Source organism: Scomber japonicus, chromosome 3 (genome assembly GCF_027409825.1).
Source record: "Scomber japonicus isolate fScoJap1 chromosome 3, fScoJap1.pri, whole genome shotgun sequence".
Classification (NCBI taxonomy): Eukaryota; Metazoa; Chordata; class Actinopteri; order Scombriformes; family Scombridae; genus Scomber; species Scomber japonicus.
The window spans coordinates 17,907,857-17,930,734 of record NC_070580.1 but is presented as its reverse complement, the minus strand read 5'-3'; the positions used below and the strand labels follow the sequence as shown (position 1 = coordinate 17,930,734).

Genomic DNA, 22,878 nt, shown 5'->3' with positions numbered 1-22,878 from the left:
GATAGGCCTATCTTGATGATCTAACCAATCACACTCCTCATATCTAAAGCTAACCAACGAAGCTAACGACTACTAGCCAATCGGAGGTACAGTAGGGCAGGCCCTGACTTCGCCATCCTAGGAAAATAACAGTAGGGCGAATCCAGTCTATGGGTGGATTCTGGCTTCCCCGTCCTAGGAAAATTACCCCATCCTAGGAAAATTAACAATACATGCCAGGTGTCTCCCATACAAAATACTTGTCACACCAGTCCGGTGTGCTCTTTTCATCAAATATTTGTTGTCCAAAGTTTATTTATTTTTCGTTTCTGGCATGTGTCATTAACAGTTGATTTGATGTTGTTTTGGGAGCCACATTTAAGGCACTTAAGGCAAGGCAAGTTTATTTGTATAGCACAATTCAAACGCTGTGTAATGCAAAGTGCTTTACAAAAACTGGAAACACATAAAAAATAAATGTCACACATAGCTTAAAGAGGCACGTGAATAGGACAAAGTCATTTTTAATGTTATTAGTAACACTTGTATTTTTTCCCTACACAATATAGTCAAGCCAACATATGTACTGTTAAAAATCACTTTAACAGGACGTTTGGCTGTTAAGACAACTGGACCTGTGACCCTCAAGCCTCCGCAGACCGACATGTTTTCAGTTATTCTAGTTAGTTTGACGTCTTCTGACATTGAAGTTGGGTAAAGAAATAGAGTGAAAAATGCAGTTTACTGTGGTCACCAAAATCCATATATCTTAAGACACCGATGGGCAAATCTGGCCGTCCATCAAACGCTCAATTTTTCTTTTGATTGTTTACCTGACCCCTCATAAATCTGCAGTAGATAACAATGTAAACACAAGGCTTATGTAAATGCCAATAAATGACCTTGTAGCATATCTAAGATTTATGACACAGTGATGTAATATATTTGGGCTTATCAGTCCACAACAGATTTGTGTCAACAGTACATTGCTTCCACTATAAATAAGTGTGTGGATAAGATACAATGTCTACTCTCAGTGTAACACAGAAGATATTATGTATGTGCCTTTTTTTCTAGATAAGTATTAATATAAGCTGCTGTCACTCAGTTTACCTTCACTTTCTGATAGTTGACACCTGCCCGCAGAAATAACCCTAAAACTGTTTTATAAATGTTATTCTTGAATGCAACAAAATAAATATATTGAATGCAACATTAAAAATATATTGAAAACATATTTGGTGGTTTTCAACACACCTGTGTAATGTCAGCCCTCAATAAGCAGTGCTGAGAAGAACTGGTCCGTGGTTGAACCCGACTGCTGACCCCTGCCTTAAAGAATCATTACAGTGAGTTAGGGAGCTGTCCATCAGCTCTGAGAGAAGCCTAATAACCCAAAATAACTAAAAAAATCCCCCAAACACCTATATGGGGGGGGGGGGGGGCATTAATCATGTCTTTCAAACACTGGAGCTCATCCAAGGCATAGCATCACATGACTGTTTCTCATCACCAAAACAAGGCAGTGTCTGGATGCTGGGATTAAACAATGAAAAGTAACAGATATTGAGACACATAAGTATTAGACCACTGGTATATTCAAGAGTTTTATTATTTGACGTCCCAATTTTCTTTGACATCATTGGCATTGCAGTGATTTTTCTATAAGGAGAAGGAGTAATACCAGGGCAAAAGTTGGATCTTTTCTTCAAATGGAAAGAGAGAACATCCATTTCAGTTCAATCCATCAGCCTTTTTACCTTTACCATCTATACACTGTAATACACAATCCATTAAAAATATTAAGTACTTAAGCCAACCTGAGCTACAAGCAGATAGAGAGAACAGCGATAACAAAGACATGACAGAAGACAAGGTGTAAGCTGTGTTTGTGACACATTGTAATTTCATAGCGTTGAAAAATGTCTGATGAAGGACATAACACATACAGCAGTAATAGTAGCGGAACAAGTAATGTTACATAAAAGGCAAATATTAATATGTCGAGGAATCAATGTTTTACACAGTGATTGCGTTATCAGCTTTTACTTAATGTCTACTTATGTCTTCTGAAGTGTGGGGCAGTTATAAAGCCATAAACACACAACCTCGAAGGGAAAAGTCAATACAATCACCAAAGTGTTCAACAGATTCTCAGGGGGAGAATTTGACAGGGAGAACAAGTGAGGAGGTATAATTTAAGTTTACCAAAAAGGCGCGTGGTAGCAGACGTTGCCCAAAATCAGTCATCCCTCTAAGTTTAGAACATTTAAAGGCAAAAACATAAGAAAGTGCAAAAAAAACAAATATGTGTTTCAGATTGGCTCAAGAAATAGCATCAGCCAATTAAAATATATATATGTATATATATTTATATACATATGAGTGTATATATAGTTCAACTTGATTATTTCTTGACAGATAGGCAATAGAAAGCAAACAGAAAACAGAAAGAGAGAATAGGATAACTGGGATGCTGACCTTAGCCAACATCGTCTCACATTACAGAGCATCAACCAGTCCATCTAGAGTTCCCAATTGCACTCTTTGAACATGGCTCCATCTTGCTCCCTCAGTGTGCGAGTCAGACAAATAGATGGGTGGGACAGGAGATCACTCACTATAAAGTCGGGGACTGGGAGGGCAGAAGGGGTGTCATTCTTCTCTCGTGTGATCTTTGGGCACTGGATTTGTCAGCGTTTTTTTGTTTTGTTTAACCAGAGTACGCTAGTGGATTAATTTGTGTGCTAAGTGAAAGGGGGAATACATCCATGTGCAGCGTACTGCGTGAGGGGTCGTGTCGATGGAATAAACGGAGGCGTGAAGGAGGAAGACCGGTAGGGAAGTCCTTTCCCTGGGAGCGAGGTGCAGGTGATGTAACCGGTGACGGGGCGTTTCAGAAAGCCAAGAGAGAAGATGGTCCAAGTTGTCCCTTAGCAGCTGCAGCTTTCTGCTGAAGGTTTAGCTCTGTCGTTCCTATCCAGTTTTATGGGCTCTGGGAATTCATTATACAACTCCACCTCTGTCTCCTGGCAGGCATACAAACAGAGATCATAATCAGTGAAGGGAAAAACTAAACAGAGTAAGACCGGATTTAAAAATTTTCAGCTGTAATTGTTGTACAAACATTTCACTGAGATGTGCCGATAACTTTACTGTCATTTTTCACAACAAGTAACTGTTACTCACCTGTTTGAGGGCGTTGCGTGCAATTGTCTGGAATGCCTGTTCTACATTTATGGCTTCTTTGGCACTGGTCTCAAAGTACGGGATGTTGTTCTTACTCTGACACCAAGCCTGAGCCCTTTTGGTGGTTACCTGTGTGTGTGTGTGTGTGAAGAAGAAGAAATTCATCATCATGAGGGAGGGGTTCAAAGTGAAAATGTCCTTCTTATGTCAAGCCAGGAATGTTCAACTCATTTTTCATAATTGTTTTTGAGTAGCGTGGATTAAGATATTGGTTTATATAAATATGCTTAAGGTCAACAAGGTGCATAAAAATGGGTTACTCTCAGGTGCAAAAGCACTGTTGGGCCCAGTCCCAATGTTCATTCTTAAGACTGTAACGTATATTTAAAATACGTCCTTGTAGGTCAGGGCTGTCCCACTATCAGGTTCACAGCTGTCATCCTAAAGTTTTAAATTGGGATGATGGGGAATTCTGCCCACATAAACCTGCTGTAACTGATATTTTTGGCCAGTTGGGGGCAGCATAAAAGAGCTATTGCAAGTGTAATATTCACACAGTGGGTCTGTTCGAAACCGCATACTTTCCTACTACTTGTACTAACTCTGACGTCATTTGAAGTATGTAGTGTGTTTCAACTGCGTAGTATGTGATTTAGAGTATGTGAGAAGTTCCCGGATGGTTTACTAGATTCACCAGAAATGCGGAGTATGCATCAAGAGCTGACTCCTCACACTCAAATTACCCAAGATGCAATGTAACTTCTGAAAAAAAACCCAAAATACAAATGTCACAGATCACTACCTCGGTGGTTTCAAGTTAGCTACAGCGAGGGTATGTTCGCTTCCTGTTTTCAAACTGAAAGCATCAATTCTATTCAGTGTTTCCCACACATAGACTAATTCGTGGCGGTGCGCCACAGATTCAACACCGGCCGCCACATATTGCGTTTCGTTATTATTATTTTTTTTAACGCTAATTAAAAAATGCGCATCGTATTCGTTAAGCTGCATTTCCTTTTTCCTTTCTCTGCTCTCCCTGCGTCTCTCTGTCACTCACGCGTCTCTCTCACATAGCTCACACACACAGCCCCTCCCCTCCGTGCACACCGCGTGTGTCTCCATCAGCGAGATAACCCCCCCCCCCCCCCCCCGTCGGTCGCCGGACTACCACCACACATTGCCTTCAGATCTGTGGGAAACACTGCTATTCTTATGGTTTTCTTAATAATAAAAGGCAACGGGTGTTTTATTTTGTGAAAGCGACCGGAAGTGCCTTACTCGCTACGGCCAACTCCGAATTCGCAGGAACAAAACTTTAAACAGGTGTTATTTGGACAAATTAGCATCACATTGTGGATCTAAAGGGCTACTTTACTTTCTCGCCTAAAAGGGTTAGAAATGTGGATAAAGTGGTATATTTACAGACTTAGAGCTAAAATGAAATCCGCTTCAGCCTGCTGATTTCAGCTCGGGTAGGGAAGAAATGCATTGTGGGTTATCGTGTAGTTTACTACAGTGTAAACGGTCAGCTTACTATCTGGTCCTCTAGTGTGTAGGATGGAAGTATGTAGTATGTAGTATGTGGTTTCGAACACAGCCTCTGTTGATCTCCTGAAGGAAATATCTGGTTGCAAAATACTAAACTACGTTCATCGGCTAGTTGATAACTGTGTCCGTTTGCCATTTGGTGCTGAGCGGGCAGTGTAAGGAGTGTTTTAAACAGTGGCATTTGTAGGTGGAAAACATGGTGGGGCAACAACTGCATTGGACGGATTTTACAATTTGACATAATGCTTCTGGTGTCAAACACATTTAAAAACACCTTTTTAAAACTATTCTATCAAGCCGCTGTTCTTTTTTATAATAAAACTCCTACCAATAACTACTGTATTTTATGTCACTCATCAACACAGAATAATAAGTAATTAGTTTCTAAATTACTCAGTGCTACAGAAACCAATTTTTTCTGCACCCTGCAGGTGGGGCTCTGACCCCCTTGCCCCGAATGACTGGTTGCCACTTGTTTTAAGAGCTTTTTTGCTAAAACATCTGGCTGCTACGACCAAGAGCGGAACAGAAAAAGCTCTGACTCTGCAGCTCACCTCGGCTTTGCAGAGTTGAGGCAAGTTGCTTATTCTTTTGTAAGTTCATCACTATGGATAACACGTCTCACATTGCGCATTTCATACATTATTATTACAAAATTACACTATAAAGTCACTCAGGTGTTTTCACCAAGTACTCCAGTTGCAGGTGAAGCCTATTGGAGTCTTTGAAGGGTTCAATCCTTGCTTCTCGTGTAAACTGACCACTACGAAAGCAGCACAATGGCAGCAGCCACGTCTGGTGCAGAAAGACCATAAGGAGGATAATGATACTGGGCCTTGGTGTCGGAGGGATCTGACACTTCAATGATCTACAATTCAGAATGAGTACTGATGTAAAATTAGGAGCCTATGGAGGTATTATCCACTGCTACCGACCTGTCTGTTCTCCAAGTCGATCTTGTTGCCTAGCACGACAAAGGGGAAGTTCTCAGGATCTCGAGGACTGGCCTGGATCAGAAACTCATCCCTCCAGCTGTCCAGTGTCTTGAAGGTATTGGGTGCAGTCACATCAAACACCAGCACACAGCAGTCTGCTCCACGGTAGAATGCAACACCCAAAGACTGGAACCTCTCCTGGCCAGCTGTGTCCCAGATCTAACCGACCACAACGATACAAAAAGTTCAGCTACAAATATGAAGAACTGTGGGTGTTATGCAAACACAATTTACAGATTCATTCCTCCTCATCCGATATAACATTTCCAGTTGTAAATGTGATGCACCTGCATTGTGACGAGACGGTCGTCCACCATCACCTCCTTGGTCAAGAAGTCTGCTCCTATTGTAGCTTTGTATTGGTTACTAAACTTCTTGTTCACATACTGGTTCATTAAGGAGGTCTTTCCAACTCTGAGGAAGAAGAGAAGAGACAGCAGAATAACAGATCATTTAGATGGCAGATAAAACAGCAAAAACAAAAAGGGTGTCTGACAGGCTGCCTGATAACTCATATGAAATATACAGAAATTAAATTACCTAGATCCATCAAGAGCTGGGGGATGAAATCAAGGCCTCATTTACACTTTATGCCCCATACTTGTGCAAAGTTTTAGTTAACGGACCATGATTACCTATATTCTATTTCAAGCTTCCAAATACCAGGATTGTTTGCTTTTTTTCTGTTTATATCATTATGAACTGAATATCTTTGGGTTTTGGACTGTTGGTTGGACAAAACAAGACATCTGAAGAAGACAACTTAAAGATAACTGTCTTTTTTTTTTTGATTTTTTAGAGGCCAAACGACAAATACATTAATTAAGAAACTTATTTGGAAGATGTTATGAAATAATCATAAGATGCAGACATATATCTACCAAACCAAGACACATGCAAACAGATGTGTGATTTGGCTAAATGAGACACGTGTGCCTAAGTGTAATGAACCCAAATACAGTGAGAAATGTAGATGATGTAGTTTCAGGACATAAAGTAGCTTAATGTTTCTTTATCCTAGTTTGAAAGGCAGCAGTATAGTAATAGTCTTTTTTAGCAGAGTAAACTGATCTGTAAAGGTTTCCACCCGCTTGGCCATCATATTCACAGTACTGATGTTTTTTTTTTGGGGGGGGGGGGTTATTTTTTATCTCAGAAGAAAAATTACCATACTATATTACAATATGGCACCTAATGTGGGAAACCATCAATAGTCACAGACGAATCACTCTCACATTATCAGTAAAGGTAATCATTAACAATATTATATTTTAGCCCTTGTATCTTTTGTCATAATGTTATTTAAAAGTAGTCTTTGTATAACTGATGCATTTCTCCTACAGACAAGCCTATGCATGAAAATTAATAGCAAATTAATAGCAGTGATTAAATATAATTAGGTTTGTGGATAAGAGCTGGAGAACAGAAAGGCTTTATGTCTAGCGAGCAGCTTTCTAACTCTACCCGGAGACAGATTATGCTACTATAATAGCTCCTGCCAACGAGGAAGTAACACCAAAAAAAGCAACGTCAGGGCCTTGAACCGAAAACTAAAATAATATCTTGACATGCAGGTTTTTTCCCACCAAACTATTTTTAGAAGATTAACTGATTGATGTTGTTAAAACCTTTAACTCTGCCCACTCTACAAAATCAAGTGGACAAATCTGTCTGATATCAGGCAATGATCAATCATGTTATGGACAGGTGTGCTGGGTGTGACATGTAGTAGGAGGAACATTTTGTGACTCACCCAGAATCCCCCAGGATGATGACTTTCAAGAGCACTTTCTTCCTGGATGTCATTTTTCCACAGCTGCAGAAAGACAAACAGAAAAAGGTTTAGCATACAGAGCCTACTTAGACATGCCTTCATTACTCGTTCATTGCTTGTCAAAACTGTTTTGTATTGTTCAGGGGCAATACAATCAACAAATTGACAAACCCCGCTGGAAAACACTAGTCTACAAGTGTGTGTGGAGGTTCATGACCTTGGACCAATCAGGTTTGAATACCATTCATTCCAGTCATGTGCCTTCTAAGCTGTTAGGGAAATCACGAGGAACACATCATTCTTTCTCTTTCTCTCTCATAAAACACAGGAAGTTACTTCCTGGAGAACTGACTTCTTCTCTGCACTGCAAGTCCTGACCTGGTGACATATCTGACATTTTCCCTGAGATCACACTGTTACCAAGACGACCACCTACTGCTGTGTGATAATCCAAGTCCAGCATTTCCTCATTTTAGTATTGCCTAAAACTGCGTGCGTGTTCTGATTTGCTCTCTGATTTGAGTCAGTCCATTAAAGACATGTCATATTATTTTGTGCAAGAGCTAGAAGTCAGCATTAGGCAATCTGTGTCATTTCTGGATGTTCAAATGCAGCAGTGAGAAGCATAATTTCCTTCAACTCAAAATGAAAGAGGCAAAATTTAAGATATTACCCAACACAGTGAGTGAGCAAATGATGTGCTGTCCCCCTCTCACAAATATGATTCCTTTTTGAAAAATTGAAAGTGAAGCCGGGAGAGGCTCCATTTACACAAAACCGTTGAAGTTGAGTCAATTTTATAATGTCATAAAGGAACGATGACATAGATCATATAGTATGTTTGTTAAAACTAAATTACAAATGTCCAACATACCATAAATTATATTAGGTCTAAACAGCATGAGCTCACAGTGCAGGGATAAAGTAAAGTACACCTTTCCCTGCAATAATAAGTCTGATAATTAATGTCCAATCTTTAGTCCCTCCTATTATTCATCCCACCTTCTATCCTTCTGTACATGTCATACAGCTTTTGTCCCTTTCCAGATTTTTTATATCGGACAGAAACTTCTTTCATGGAGAAAACTTATAGTGAAATTTAGGACGGTAAAACAAATGAAAAGTGGCAACGTTCCAGTGTTCCGGTGTTATCTGTAAACCGTATCAATGAACAAATAGGCTAAACAGACAAAAATAAACTGTGATTTCATAAGAGACTGTGTTATCTTCTTTCACACATGCAGACTTTGTCATATCTGTACCAAGTAAACAGTTTCACTATTTACAGGAAGAAATCTCAGAGAGTTTACAGTAGGAGTGCACACTGCCAGTGAAGCAGCAGTATCAGCAGTCTGATGGGAATATGTTGCCTATAATGCAGCGTTTACTCATAACAATAATGGATTAACTGAAGTGTGACTTAGGACAGATGGTTAGATGGGTATAATTTAACAGACGGGATATAAAGAATGAGACAAATTGGTTGTGTTGTAATAATTTCTATTCGTGTTTTTGATAAAAAACAAATTACGTCCACCCCATTGTGGCTGTGCAGCAGAACCTGTTCAACAACAACATAAAAAACATGCTGACTTCACAAGTACATTTTAGATATGCCAGCCAGACACAAACAGGTTTTTCAACTTTAAAATGTTCAAATCACAAAGATGAACACATAAAACTTTTAATCCTCCAGTAGACTAATTCATGTGTCCTTTAGATAAATTCAATACTCCATGACTAAACATTTAAATCACAAATACTTCAGTTACCATCAGGAGCTGTGGAGTACACTTGTATATTCTCTGAGCAGAACAAACACAGTCCTACAGTGACAACCAAACTGTGAAGCACAGTTAAGCTGACAGCACTGTGGTTTAGGCATACTTAACCACAGTCACATGATCACAGAAGAAACTCCACTCAGACCTTTAATATTTGACAAACAGCAGTGCAATGCTATGATTTCTGTCAGGAGGCAGGAGAACAAACATCACCAGAAAGAACAGCCACTCCATTTATTATGTGTAACATTAAAACACCAACAGTAAACAGCAGCTTTCATCAGTACCAGTGCTGGCATTGTGTGATAAATTGAATACATCTTGACACAGATAAACTGTAAGGTGTGTTGGAAATATCTGCCAGTTAGGAGAAAAATAGGTTTTACTGTTTAAAGATTTATATTCATGGAAAATAGTGGGTCTGAACATTTGTGTTTCATTATTCTGTGTTAAGCACTGCTGGTTTAAAGCCAGTGTGTCGTAGATGGTTACGTCCATGTTCATGTAGTATATAATAGCTCATATAATGGTCTCCACTAGATAACAACTGATCAGGGTTCACCTTGGTCTAGATTGAAATTAGTACTGACATGACATTCACATCTACAGATGATGTGAAACAATGTGGGCCCACTTATCCCAATACTTGATGTGTTGTTAAGCATATGGGAACAGAATGATATTGAGACTAATTATGGCAGCAAATCAAAGCTTACAGCCTACAACAGCTACTTTAAAGGATCCAGGTCATGTTTTTTTACTTCAATCTATATTCAAATATTGAAAAAAGTGAGATTATTTAACGTGTTCACAGTTATGGAAGATAAGGATTGTACAAAATACCGGTAAGAATTTATTTTATTGTCTCTGCTTATGATTGAGGTCTCATTCATCAAACTAGGTGGAAACCACCTACATCACTGATATAAATGTATTCATTAAGTGTGTTAGTACAGCACAATTTTAAGCACTTTCACTTATGATGTTTTTATCCATCCAGTTATCAATATATCACCATTTACACAATGAGATAATGAATATGTATCTGTATGAGGTCAGAATTAAGCATGATGTAAAAAACAATTATTAAAGATTATCTCTCAGCTACATAAAAATAAGAGGTGACCGTTAATGGATGAATATGTGCTAAAATGTCATGTGTTAAGAGTCCTGACACATTTTCCTCTCTGTTCATAAGTCACTAGCACGAGCTCAAATCTGGGATCACCTCTCGTATGGAGTAAACACACCCACAGACACAAACAAACTGGACTAAATATAGATTGGGATGTCAGATGTTGTTGTTGATGTTTCTCAATGCTCAACTCATCCCAACAGTAAACCATCTTCATGTTTCCTGGTTAGCTACATCACCTGCATCTTGTGATAAACTGATAAAAGGGCAAAGTCAGTATTGTCATAGTCAAACATAGCTATGTGATGGGAAATAACAAAAATAAAAATAATATTGAACCAAAGCTCAATATTGCAATGTTCAACAGTATTATACACCATGACACGCAGTTAAAGATTTCTATAAAACAATATTGTCAAAGAATTTTTTTTCCTCTACAATTAGACAGTGCAGGACAAAATCAAATTAAAAAGCAAATGTTTTGAAATAGATGTTTGAGCTCAACATGACCCCACAGACAAACCTAGAATTTCATCTATAAGCACTGAATGATCAAGTACAGCGGAACAAACTGGAAGGTACACACTGCAACTAGAGTTGTTTCGATTCTGATACCAGTATCGGAAATGCCTCCGATACTGCTGAAAATGCTGGCATCGCTATCGGCGAGTACTGGAGTCCAGGCACCGATCGGATACCACGTAATTTATTAGAAATAGCAATCTATTTACTGGTTAGCTCCGTTAGCTCTGACACAGTTCTTCTTCGCTGCTCTTAAAACAGTTGCGCTGTGCTGCCATTGGCAGCTGCTGTTTTAGAGGGGAGAAGAAGAATTGATCACCTGACACCTGTAACAAGGAGCTAATGTTAGCGCATCATGTCGGCGGTTTGGCAGTACTTCACAGTGGATTTAGTTAAGTTGCTGTTGCACTACTGTTCTATTTAAAAATTTAAATGCCTTTTTTATTTTACAATATTGTGGCTGCACTTTAATTTTGTTAAATAATTATTCCTATATCTATTTAGTTAAGTTGCTGTTGCACTACTGTTTTATGCTGTTCTATTTAAAAATAAACGGATTCCATTTGCTGTATTCATTCATGTTTTACAAAGGGTTTAACCTGAGCCAGGCCTTACCACAATAATAATCATATCACAGTCATGTATGATTTTTTTTTTTTTTTTTAAACACACTGGTATCGGTATCGGTACCGGTACCGGGTATCTGCCGATACCCACAGCACAAGTATCGAATCGGTATCGGGAGGGAAAAAATGGTATCAGAACATCTCTAACTGCAACGTAAAATGAAATGCAGCTGTGTATGCTACAAAATATGCAGTGAAATGTTTTTTCAGCATGTTAACTGCAACCAGCTTTGGTCAACTCATGGGATATTACTAAATCCCAATTTAGAGTCAATCCAAACTATCAGGCTGGTTTTTTTAAGTCACACTTGGGTATCAAGTAACCAGACATGAGCTGTTTGCTCTGTAGGAATAGTTGCCAACTACTGCAAGTCATCTCATTAACAACAACATCACAGACATTATACTGTATCCTGTAAAAGAACTGTGATTTAATAATTATTTGAAGACAAAAAAGAATCAGGAGACGAAGTATAACTTGAAATAAAAATAAATATAGGACTATAGTCGTTATATGGCAATAGATTTAAGTTTGAACTTCAACCTGGAAAGCTTGTTGGCACAAGTTAAAGGCGTTGTAACCTCATCAGATCATTACCTGAAGTAAGACCCGAGACCGACCCCAAAAATTGAACGACGTGTACCTGCGTGACCCGTGTGAGTCACAGCCGAAACCGAAACACTATCAAACAGAAAAACACGGGACAGGAGAGTCTGCTTACAACACTACGACAGAGAGACATAACACAACACAGATGTGTGTGTACTGGTTGTCCATATCAAGACGTATTCATCAAAATCCATAAATAGGTAGTTTTGACACCCAGGCGCTGAATGTGTGCCCCTCACCCCTCATTAACTGTATGCACGTAATTTTAAAAAGCATTGAAATCCCTTAACAATCCTTGTGTTAAAACACAACTTGACAAAGGAGACGAGGACATCAATCTGAGCTTCTTCGACGGACCGACCTCGTCTTCCCGGTTGTCCCTCGTATCGCTGTTGGAGTTGGCCCAGAGGAGCTATAGGACGGCCTTGTTTTTGCCAACCAGATTATTTACAGACATTGCACCATAATTAACTATTATCGCATTAGCGTTAATAGGACACCGGAGGGCTTATAACACAGCACATACTTAACATATGACCAGTCTGTTGTCGTGTGAAGAACTTACTTTCAGCTTGTAGCACACCGAAGCGGAGACTTCTTGTCGGGATCAGACCTGCGGAGCTAACTAGCTGTTATTGTTCACAGCAGCTAGCGTCAGAGGCTAACTAGGCGTTACGTTAGCTAGTGTTAATTTGGCAGAGCCTGGTTACAAACTCTCAGAAAAAAATGTGTTGCCCTATACGTTAACCCTGTAAAGAAAACAAACGACGACAAAGAAAGTCTACAACAGGTGACTAAATTTGGCACTTTGCTTTAAGGCTTGCCTGCCAGCTAACTGTCTGCTGCCCTCCTCAGCTTCTCTTCCCCTTTCACTTCCTCCTCCAAAACAACGTTGCGTCATACGTCACACGCAGCCTACCGATAGCCACCGCCCACTTTTTGACGTTTCCACTGATATTTGTCGAAAATATGTAAATAACATGTCAAATTCGGTCTTATTGAGACAGAGATTTGGAATAAAAAGTAGTAGTTGTGTGTTTTGTGATGATACTGAAACTACTGGTTATTTATTTTTCCAACGTATGTATTCAGAAGCTCTATGGCTCGATGTTCATCAATGGCTTTTCCCGAAAGATTCCTCATCTTGAAAGCTTCTCCCAAAAGGACATTATTTAAGAACTCTTCATGGACCTAAACAAAGATCACTTTCTGGTCCACAAACATCCTCATACTTGGGAAATTCTTTATTAGCAAGTCCAAATATATGAAGGTGAAACCGAGGTTCAGTGTGTTTCATAATGGGTGTCTCTTTAAAGCCCTGAAACTGAAATTAGGCTATAGGGTTAGGGTTATGTGACTAAACGAATACGCCCCAGCCCTTTTAATTTTATTCCCTTTTAACTTTATGTTATTTAATGTTATTTCATTTTCATATGTTTGTTAATGATTTGTCTTTTCTGTAGGCTATGCACCTGTTCCTTTATGACAATGTAATGATCTTGGCGCCATGGTGTTCAAATAAAAACTGTTAAATATATATATTTTGAAATAATTAATTATTTTTAAAAAGATGTCAAATTCTTCTATTTAGCTTTTTAGAATCAGACTCAGAAGCATGTTCATTGTCAGTTTCATTGTACACACTCAACATACGTGGAGGCAAAAACGTGCAACAAACAAGACACTGCTAGAAGAAATGAAAAATGTCTAAGTCTATAAAAATCAATATGTTTAGTTCTCTTAATTTATCATGAATGCAGTCTCCTCAGTATGGGATTAACAAAATCTCAAGAAAAAAAATGAAGCAAAAACAAAATTGAAACCAAAAACTAAACTTCAGAGATATACTTGCAATAAAACAACGTACATGGTGGTTATAATATTCCTTCACTGATTTCTCTCATGCAGCAATTTTTCAAAGTTTCAGTTCTGAATTTTTAAATTTCAGTTGTTACATGAAACTCTCATGCTGGTGCAGGTGTTACCTTGCCTTTGAGGTCATTTTTTGGTTCAATTTACTTTTTTTCACTTGAGTTTTTTATGGCGAGATTTTGTTCAGTTATTATTCCACAAATTTAAACCCATATTCCAGACCTCTTTTGAGAAGTTAACATGTTGAGCTACAGGAATCACCACTAGAGGACACTGTCAACTCATTTTGGCTGGATGAACCAATTAAGCTGGTGGTCTCAGACATTAGCCCACATATATGTGGTCGACCTCTGCAGACCGACATATAGCATGTTGTCGTGCTAAGAAAGTGTGTATAGGTCAAAGATAGGTGAGTGATCTGCTTGTATGATACTTGAAAGACTTTCTTTGTCCCCAAAACACAGTGAAACATGCTAAGATGGGAATGCAGGGCAACATTTACAGCCTGGACCATGAGAGAAAATGTATTTCTTTGTGTGTGTGTGTGTGTGTGTGTCTGTGTATGAGAGAGAGAGAGAGAGAGAGAGAGAGAGAGAGAGAGAGAGAGAGAGAGAGGTGGGGAAAGGGAAAGCATTAGTAGTTGGTGGCAGTTGGATGGGTGTCAGGGTTCATAGGATATTATGAACTATTGACAGGTCTACTTTTACATAAAATCAAAAATATTTTAGGATACCATTAAAATATTAAAGAAAACATACATACATTTAGGACAATATAATATCATATAATATATTTTATTTCTGGTAAGTGAGAGACAAGAAATATATTATAAACAGTAGAGCTGTCACTGCTGCAGCCTCTGTCAAGTCATAAGGTCCCATCTTTAACTTTCTGAGTTGCAAGCATATCAAGTACATTTGAGATATAATGAGAAAATATGTGTCCCTTAATAAGTTTCTGTTAGTTTAACATCACTATGAGTATGATGTTGATGATGCTGTGTATAGTCATTTTATGAGGTATTGTTTTATTATATTTTGATGATGCCTTTTAAACATCTGGCCACAAACAACAGATGAAAATTATCTGATAATAAACTATTACATGAAAAATTAAACATATAAAAATGTTACAAGAGAGATCCAGAACTGTAGCAGCTGTAGAGATCTTATGTTTACCATATTCTCAGTGTTACATTGATCATTTTTTAAATATAAACTATAAATATGTGAATTTATTATTAACATTGGTGAGTCTTTAAAATCCTTAATTTCTCAAGACGGAGCCTCAAGAAAGATCTCATCTTGATTTTGTGTCTGTGCTGTGTAGTGTGTGTTTGTGCACCTTGTTAGTGGGAGTGTGCCTCTGCAAGATCCTGATGACTGGGATGACTCTGGTGTTTATAGAGGAATTCCTGCCTTCTTGCACCTATTGAATTTCGAGTCTTTTACAGCCTCTTTGGAACTCAGTTTGTAAATACAAATACTGCAACACAAAAGAGGTGTAAGCAGGAAAACGGTCCACAAGAGTAAAGGAGCCACATACTTGAAGCATCTGCTGTATTTCCATCTCTGCAAACATTGCAGTGTATGCATGTTGATTGGTAAGGGTGAGATGGGAATGAGCATGGACAGTTTGAGAGGGAAAAAAATGTTACTCTAACATGAAAAAAAGCAGGTATTATCACAGAGGATGGCCAAGAGCTCCTTCAAAGATCTGTTAATCTGTGAAAAAGTGGTTCATATGTTCAGAAACTACATAATGTCACACTGTATACGCGTTTTTTACTCATGTTCTGGGTATAAACGTGTATGTCTACGTGTTGCTGTGTGGGAGTCCATGAGAAAGAGTATGAGATGAGTTAAGGAGATGCACAGATTCTCTGTGTGTGTGTGTGTGTGTGTGTGTGTGTGTGTGTGTGTGTGTGTGTGTGTGTGTGTGTGTGTCAGGGGGTGGGTGCATTAGTCCGTGTCAGACAGCAAAGAGTGCCGCAGTTATCTAGGAATCTGAGCCAAAGCAACCTCACAAACAGAGAGAGAGCAGGAGAAAGAAGAGGACTGGGAGTGAGATGAACTGAGGGGGGAAAAAAGAAGAAGAGAATGAGAGAAGCGCACAGAGCAAAAAACTAAACAGACAAGGACAACAATAGAAAAATCTAAAGAAAAAGGAAGGTTCAGCAAACACCTGAAGAAGTACTTACTGAAATGTCAAAGAAAGCAAAGTGAAAGTTTATAGAGACTCATCAACAACAACAGGACAAACAACTTACAGCGCAGAGGAAGGACCACTGCTGGACCTCTGCTCAAGAGTAAAAGACAAGTCTGCTTTTGAGTTAAAAAAATACATCTGTCCATTTTCCCATGATTCCACTCGGTTCTCTTGGTATGCTTCTTCTGCTGTCACTGTATGTGGGAGCGCTGCTCTCCTCAGAGGCATCTCCAGCTTGCACACATCCTCCTTGCAGGGACAGTCTGGTGGCTGCACCCATCCCGCCTGGGACTGGAGTGGGAGCAGGAACCGGGTCCTGTGAGGGCCAAACTGGGACAACAACCTGCAGAGTGAGGGTTTCACTTCCAGCCATCTCAGATGCTCCTCGGAAGGTGGAGCACAGGCATGATAACCCCCAGGTTCAGCCTAAGGTAAGTGACAGGTTGTACAGACAGTACTTTTCCTAAAAAGATTTCTTGTTTCCATCTCACAAATTTTAAAATGTTATTCTGAGGAAAGCCAGATAATGCAACTTTTAATGATATTTCTCTGTCAAGTAACAAACATATGGCTCAGAAACACTTAATGAAGGTGAAGCAGACATGACCCTGTCTCTTCATTCACGTGTGCCAGGGAGACTGAGCAGCCTACTATCAGGAGCAGGCCAGCCTGCCCTTTCTCATGGGACAATTGTCACACTAAACTTGGCACCACCTAACAGCCATGGAGCAATGACAGTCAGCAATCAAAGGAGAAGGGATAAAATTAGGTCTGCTTTAAAAATGTCCTCATCATATGGTTGTGCTGAGCTCATGCAGCAACAGGTGTGTGAGGGGCACGATTACAACGGCTGACATAAGTGTAAAAGACAGATTGACAAAAAACATGTCAGTGAGCTTTGTGAGAGTTTTGTTTGTGGATGCATGATTAAGCACATGCAAAGCTTCATTTTCTGATACTTAAAAACACCATTTTACTTCAAGCTTAGAGATAAGAAATATTATTGAAGGATAAAGAGGATTTAGAAGTGTTTAACCATGAGTTGATTGCTGATGTCATTTCTGATTTGTGTTACTGTTAAAGAGTACCTGTGGTCAATGTCATTGCAGGCCGGAGGTGTCAAAGAGCGTCTAGTTCAGCTGCAGCGCTGCATGCACTCTCTCCAGGAAACAGGTGGCCCCTGGAGTCACGGGGCCCAGGAGAGCAACTCTCTAGGGGCCATCCTGGCTCTAATGGCAGCTGTACTGACAGAGTGTGACCTCCACTGTCACAGCCAGGCCCTTGGGGCAATGGCCAAACGACTGGGTGAGTAGTACACATTTATATCCCCCGCCTCTGCAACACACAGACAAATGTGCACACACACACATGCACAAATGCCAGCACAGTCACTCCCCCACACATAGTAAACAGAACCTCAATGAGGCCTGCTAAGTGTCGGTCATAGGTGAGTGCATAGGAATTTAACTGCGCAGAGAAGGATGAGAAAAACTGTGTACGTGCACACACAGACACACACAATGTATGGCTCCTGATGTGAAGAAGCCTTACAGAGTTATCGTACAATTTGGAACCCCTCTGTGCAGTACACAAAGACAAAGCCTCTATTTTCAGCCCCTGACGACAGTGATGTGTGTTACTGATAATCTTTCTCTGGGATGACAGAGAGTGTAGCCGTGGGAAGAGAGGGGGAGAAAGACCTGCTGCTTTTCCTGAGGAGCATCACACAAAATCCTCCCACAGGTGAGGACATTAAAGGACAGGTTCATTTTTTTCAAATCTGTCTTAAAACATTACTCACAAGCCCAAGGCATTGAAAAATGTATTGGTCCCTGTAATAATTCATCTTGTCTATAACACAGATAAAGGTTATATTAGCTTCAGGAGTCTTCCAAAGTTCATCTTTTTTCCCCCCAACAATGTCTTTATTGATTTTAACAACTTAAAGCATACATAATTACACACATATTCACACACACACACACTCTCGAAATCTGTAACTCCTGAAGTATCAACCCAAAAAGTCCCCAAATTCTTAATTTAAATATGTTTGCCTATTTATTTTGAACATTTTAAAAACAATTTATTATATATATTTATTTAGCCTATATTAATCATATAAATTTATATTATTTTTTCATGTAGCTCGTATGTTCCACTCCAGAATGATGAGTCTGAATTCATCTCTTACTCAGTGCAAGGTCCCTTCATTGGTAATGAAGTGTCTGGAGCGACTGGTCAAGAAATTCCTCATGACTGAGGTGCAGGACTTGCTTGACCCAATGCAATTTGCTTATCGGCCAAATAGAGGAGTGGAGGAAGCTACCACCACTCTATTTCACTTTCTTTACAAGCATCTTGAGGGTACGAAAACTCATGCTAGACTTTTATTTGCTGACTTTTCCTCAGCTTTTAACACTAATCAGCCACCCATCTTATGCCAGAAACTAGTGTCCTTTTTTAATCTTGATGTTGGTATGGTGAAATGACTCACAGACTTTTTAACATGCAGGCCTCAGTCAGTCAAGGTAAATAGTGTCTTATCCCAAAAGAAGTCGTCGTCTATAGGCTCACCACAGGGGTGTGTCCTGTCCCCATTACTATTTATTTTATATACAAATGACTGTAGAAGTCACTACAATGACAGGCACTTCTTGAAATTTGCGGATGACACAGTCTTAGTCAGTCTGCTCCAGGATGGAGAGGTTGACCATGGGCCAGTTGCGATGGACTTTGTGGAGTGGTGTGACAGCCATTTCCTCAAGTTAAATGTTCAGAAAACTAAGGACATGGTCATTGATTTTGGAAAAATATCACAACCAGCTTGCCCAACTTTGATCAAGAGAATAGCTGTGGAGATGGTTGCTTCCTACTGTATAAGTACTTGGGGACAGTGATAGATAAAAACTTGACACATGATCTCCACACATCAACAATCTGCAAAAAAAGGCCTGCAGAGATTATACTTTCTGCGCAGACTAAATGTTTTTAATGTTGACAAGATTTTATGGTTTTATGTCATAAAGCTTTTATTGAGTCAATTTTAACGTTTTGCTTAATTTCGTTTTATGGAAACTTGTCAATAAAGAACAAAAATTGTCTGCAAAAAATAGTGAAAGAAGCCAGTAAGGTAATTGGCATGCAGCAGCATTCTGTCTCAGAGATCTTTGACAGGCTTGTCTTAAAAAAAGCACGGTCAATCTTGTCTAGCACTGATCATCCACTTTTGGAGGAATTCATTCCCCTGCCATCTGGACGGAGATTTAGGCTACCTCGAGCACGAACAAACAGGTTCAAACAACATTTCTTGTTTTTATTCGGATTGAGATTGTTCTTATCAAGTTTGGTTGTGTTGTATGTCACTGTTTATTTATCTATTTATGGTCGTTGTGTTAGTTGTTTTTTGTTACTGTCACTGCAAAACAAATTTTTCCTCGAGGGACAATAAAGCTCTGAACTGAACTGAACTGAACTGAACTGAACTGAATGTACCGAAATTTGGCACCGTTAGATTTGACGTGAATCAATACTTGGTGGTACCGACATAGTTTGGTCGGTAACCTACCATCAAAAGTACCAACCTTGATACCCCACCCTACTCCTGATAGCAGCTATGGGCAGAGTCATAGATATCTATTTACCTATACACGGCTGAGCAACCTTTTTCCATTACAGAGCAATAAAAAAGTTAGTCTCTTTCTTGCAAAATTCCCTAATTTAGTTTCAGTTGCTGAGCTATGGTGGAGACAGTGGCGGTTCTAGCTTGAATGACGCCCTGGAGGAGACCCCTCTCAATCATATGAATCATATGAAATCTGCTTCCCTATTTTGTGATTGATACTACGACTAAACCAATTCACCTTGGAGGTGCATACATTCGTTTTACATTCGTCATGAACTATAGGCCTGTGTTTATAATATTATGAATGAAATGTGCGTTATTTGGAAGAAAGTCCAGGTGTGACTGACTTTAGTCCACTAGGCGCTTGCCCAATTCGCCCATATCAAGGACCGCTACTGGGTGGAGAGAATATTTTACGAACATAGACATTTTGGAAGAGCACTATTGAATTTGACTGAACTGTCATGCATTAAACAGGGGTAGATTTTGTCTCCATGACTTATTTCATTTCTAAATTGCATTCGAAGTAGATCTCTCAACAACCAGTGTGGACAGGATGAACAATTGCAGATCCATAACACATTCAATGTACATATGGGCATGTGATTAGAGTTAAGACAAACCTGAAAAATGTTAACCTTTACGGAGCCCCTCTGGTGACATTTGTGGTAAACTGCATGGCTGCATATTGTTTTGAGCAACATTAAAGGACACTCTCATTCATTAATTCATTAGCCTGACCGATTGAATGAAGTTTGTCTTATTTCGTCTTTCACTGAAAAACTCCATTTCTGGTACAAGTCCCTCATAACAATGGTTAATATTTACAAGTGTGTTGGGTGAATGTAAACGTATATGTGCTCAGGGACTTATTTGTTATGGTATCACTCCAGCTGGTGAATGATGAAATCTATGACATCCCCTAGATCAGCATATTTGCGTTTAAGCCGATGCATTTCGAGCAGCCGAATTAAGTGTCTCTTGCTAAGAAGTACTCCATGTCTAACTGTAAGTGACTTGAGTATGTCAATGTAATTCATTCCCGTATTAAAATAAAAGGAAATCAATTCAAAGTTGTCCATGTTTACAGAGCCTCAGCAACAATCAACAGTATCTTCCTAGAAATGACAACAATAATTAACTCGTGGCCACGCATTATTATCTCGTGGGCCACACGTTATTTTATTTTTTTCCAATGTCACCAGAGGGGCTAATAATAATAATTCAAATGCTACAATGATATTTGGATGAATTAGTTGAATAAAAATGTACTGTGGTTCTCAGTTGCCCCTTTGGAAAGGTTGCATCCTCAGGACTGTGCAGAGATTTACAAGCTGGGGATCAAAGAGAATGGCATCTACACCATCCAGCCTGACCTGCACAGACCAGCGCTGGAGGTATTTCAGATCAACCACACTCATAAAACACACCAACAGACCCCCATTCTACTCTTCTTCTTTTAGAGATGTGTATGCTATCTGTGGATCAGTGAAATCTAGGCTTTATAATATCAAAGTCTTTGTCTTGGCGCAGGCTAAATGTGACATGGAGACGGCGGGTGGTGGGTGGACAGTGATCCAGAATCGACAGGACGGCTCACTGGACTTCAACAGGACATGGCAGGAATACCGGGATGGCTTTGGTAGTCCACAGGGAGAACACTGGCTGGGAAATGCGGCATTGTGTGCGCTCACCTCCACTGGCCAACACCAACTCCGCATTGAGCTGGAGGACTGGCACCACCAGAAGCGCCACGCCACGTATAACAACTTCAAAGTAGCCTCAGAGGCACAGAGGTGAAGCATACGACACAGGTGCAAACGCACAATTTCTGCATTAGATGACTGGAGGTAGCTCTAGTCTAAACAAAAGATTGGAGAGGATGAGTTGTGTCAGGAAGGTCATTACAGCAAAAGCTGCATTCAGTTCACCCTTAATCATAGTCACAGTTTTGAAAAATGCTGTTCATCTCTCCAGTAGAGACTTGAAATTGATGGCATGGATGGTCCTTTCTAGAAGCCAACACCTCTAGGATCTTAAGATGTTTTTTTCTTAGATCTGACCCATTTACTCCTCTATGGCTTCCTCTGTTTATGGAATTATGCTTTGTGAGTTTACCAGGTGGATTAAATGAGTATAAAACACTATTCACTCAGCCTTTACCATATAGTCCACACTTATAATCTTCACAGATGTTCTCTCTCTGCCTTCCAGGTATCGTCTGACAGCTCGGGAGTACTCTGGCGATGCAGGAAATGCCTTGAGCTACAGCAAACGCTACAACCATGATGGCAGATCCTTCAGCACTTCAGACCGAGACAATGACCGTTACGCAGCTGGAAACTGTGGTCAGTACTACGGTGCAGGCTGGTGGTTTGATGCCTGCCTGGCAGCTAACCTGAATGGACAGTATTACCGTGGGCGCTACAGTGGGGTGACTAACGGTATCTACTGGGGTACATGGTACATCCTGACTGATGGACGAACTGGAGAGCGCTACTCTTTCAAGAGAGTAGAGATGAAGACAAGACCCCGGAACATTGTCGGGCCATCCTAAAGACAAAGATGACAGGTCTCACTGGAAAATGTGCTGCATGGTAGACGACTGTAATAATCAAGTCAGTCACAGATGAAAAACCTATTTGCATTGACAATCACTTGCTAGATGTTTTAGACACTGTCTGGACATCACTATTCACAGCAGCTTTCATGTCACGTATCATGCAGATGGCAGCTAATAGACTAAAAGAAAAAAAAAAGTTTAAACATTCACTAGCAGACAGTTTAAAGCTACACTACATAGTACTTTTTTTTGTTCATTGCATCTTTCTGTAAAAACAAATACATTTATACTGTTTCTCCATAACACTGAAACAAAGAAATACACCAATATTGCAAATACTGCTTGTTGAACTTTTTTGTTGAAAAAGAAAAATATCCAGATTGTTGTGGTACTTCATTTAATTACCAGGATAGAATAGGGATCTTCCAAGCATGCACTGACTAAGTCTTTT

At 39.6% G+C, this 22,878-nt stretch overlaps 2 protein-coding genes across 2 annotated transcripts; one reads left to right on the top strand and one right to left on the bottom strand.

Moving 5' to 3' along the window:
• Positions 1 to 1,573: 1,573 nt before the first annotated feature.
• Positions 1,574 to 13,029, bottom strand: LOC128355517 (ras-related protein rab7-like). Its single transcript, XM_053315791.1, has 6 exons — positions 12,728 to 13,029; positions 7,465 to 7,527; positions 5,999 to 6,125; positions 5,652 to 5,870; positions 3,169 to 3,297; positions 1,574 to 3,008 (listed from the first exon to the last, which is right to left on the bottom strand). The coding sequence occupies exons 2-6, from the start codon at positions 7,515 to 7,517 to the stop codon at positions 2,913 to 2,915; spliced, it is 624 nt and encodes a 207-aa protein (XP_053171766.1). The 5' UTR covers positions 7,518 to 7,527; positions 12,728 to 13,029; the 3' UTR covers positions 1,574 to 2,912.
• Positions 13,030 to 16,394: 3,365 nt separating this feature from the next.
• Positions 16,395 to 22,421, top strand: si:ch211-157b11.8 (fibroleukin). The gene is made up of 6 exons (XM_053315505.1): positions 16,395 to 16,673; positions 17,352 to 17,547; positions 17,908 to 17,985; positions 21,149 to 21,261; positions 21,398 to 21,660; positions 22,079 to 22,421. The coding sequence occupies exons 1-6, from the start codon at positions 16,395 to 16,397 to the stop codon at positions 22,419 to 22,421; spliced, it is 1,272 nt and encodes a 423-aa protein (XP_053171480.1).
• Positions 22,422 to 22,878: the final 457 nt, after the last annotated feature.

Bases quoted from the DNA above. Each gene is read 5' to 3' on its own strand.
- LOC128355517 (XM_053315791.1), bottom strand. From the start codon at position 7,517: ATGACATCCAGGAAGAAAGTGCTCTTGAAAGTCATCATCCTGGGGGAT. The intron at 5,871-5,998 runs GTGCATCACATT...GTGGTCGGTTAG, and splicing joins ACCGTCTCGTCACAATGCAG to ATCTGGGACACAGCTGGCCA. The intron at 3,009-3,168 runs GTGAGTAACAGT...TATGCCTGCCAG, and splicing joins CACGCAACGCCCTCAAACAG to GAGACAGAGGTGGAGTTGTA.
- si:ch211-157b11.8 (XM_053315505.1), top strand. From the start codon at position 16,395: ATGATTCCACTCGGTTCTCTTGGTATGCTTCTTCTGCTGTCACTGTAT. The intron at 16,674-17,351 runs GTAAGTGACAGG...ATGTCATTGCAG, and splicing joins ACCCCCAGGTTCAGCCTAAG to GCCGGAGGTGTCAAAGAGCG. The intron at 21,262-21,397 runs GTATTTCAGATC...GTCTTGGCGCAG, and splicing joins TGCACAGACCAGCGCTGGAG to GCTAAATGTGACATGGAGAC.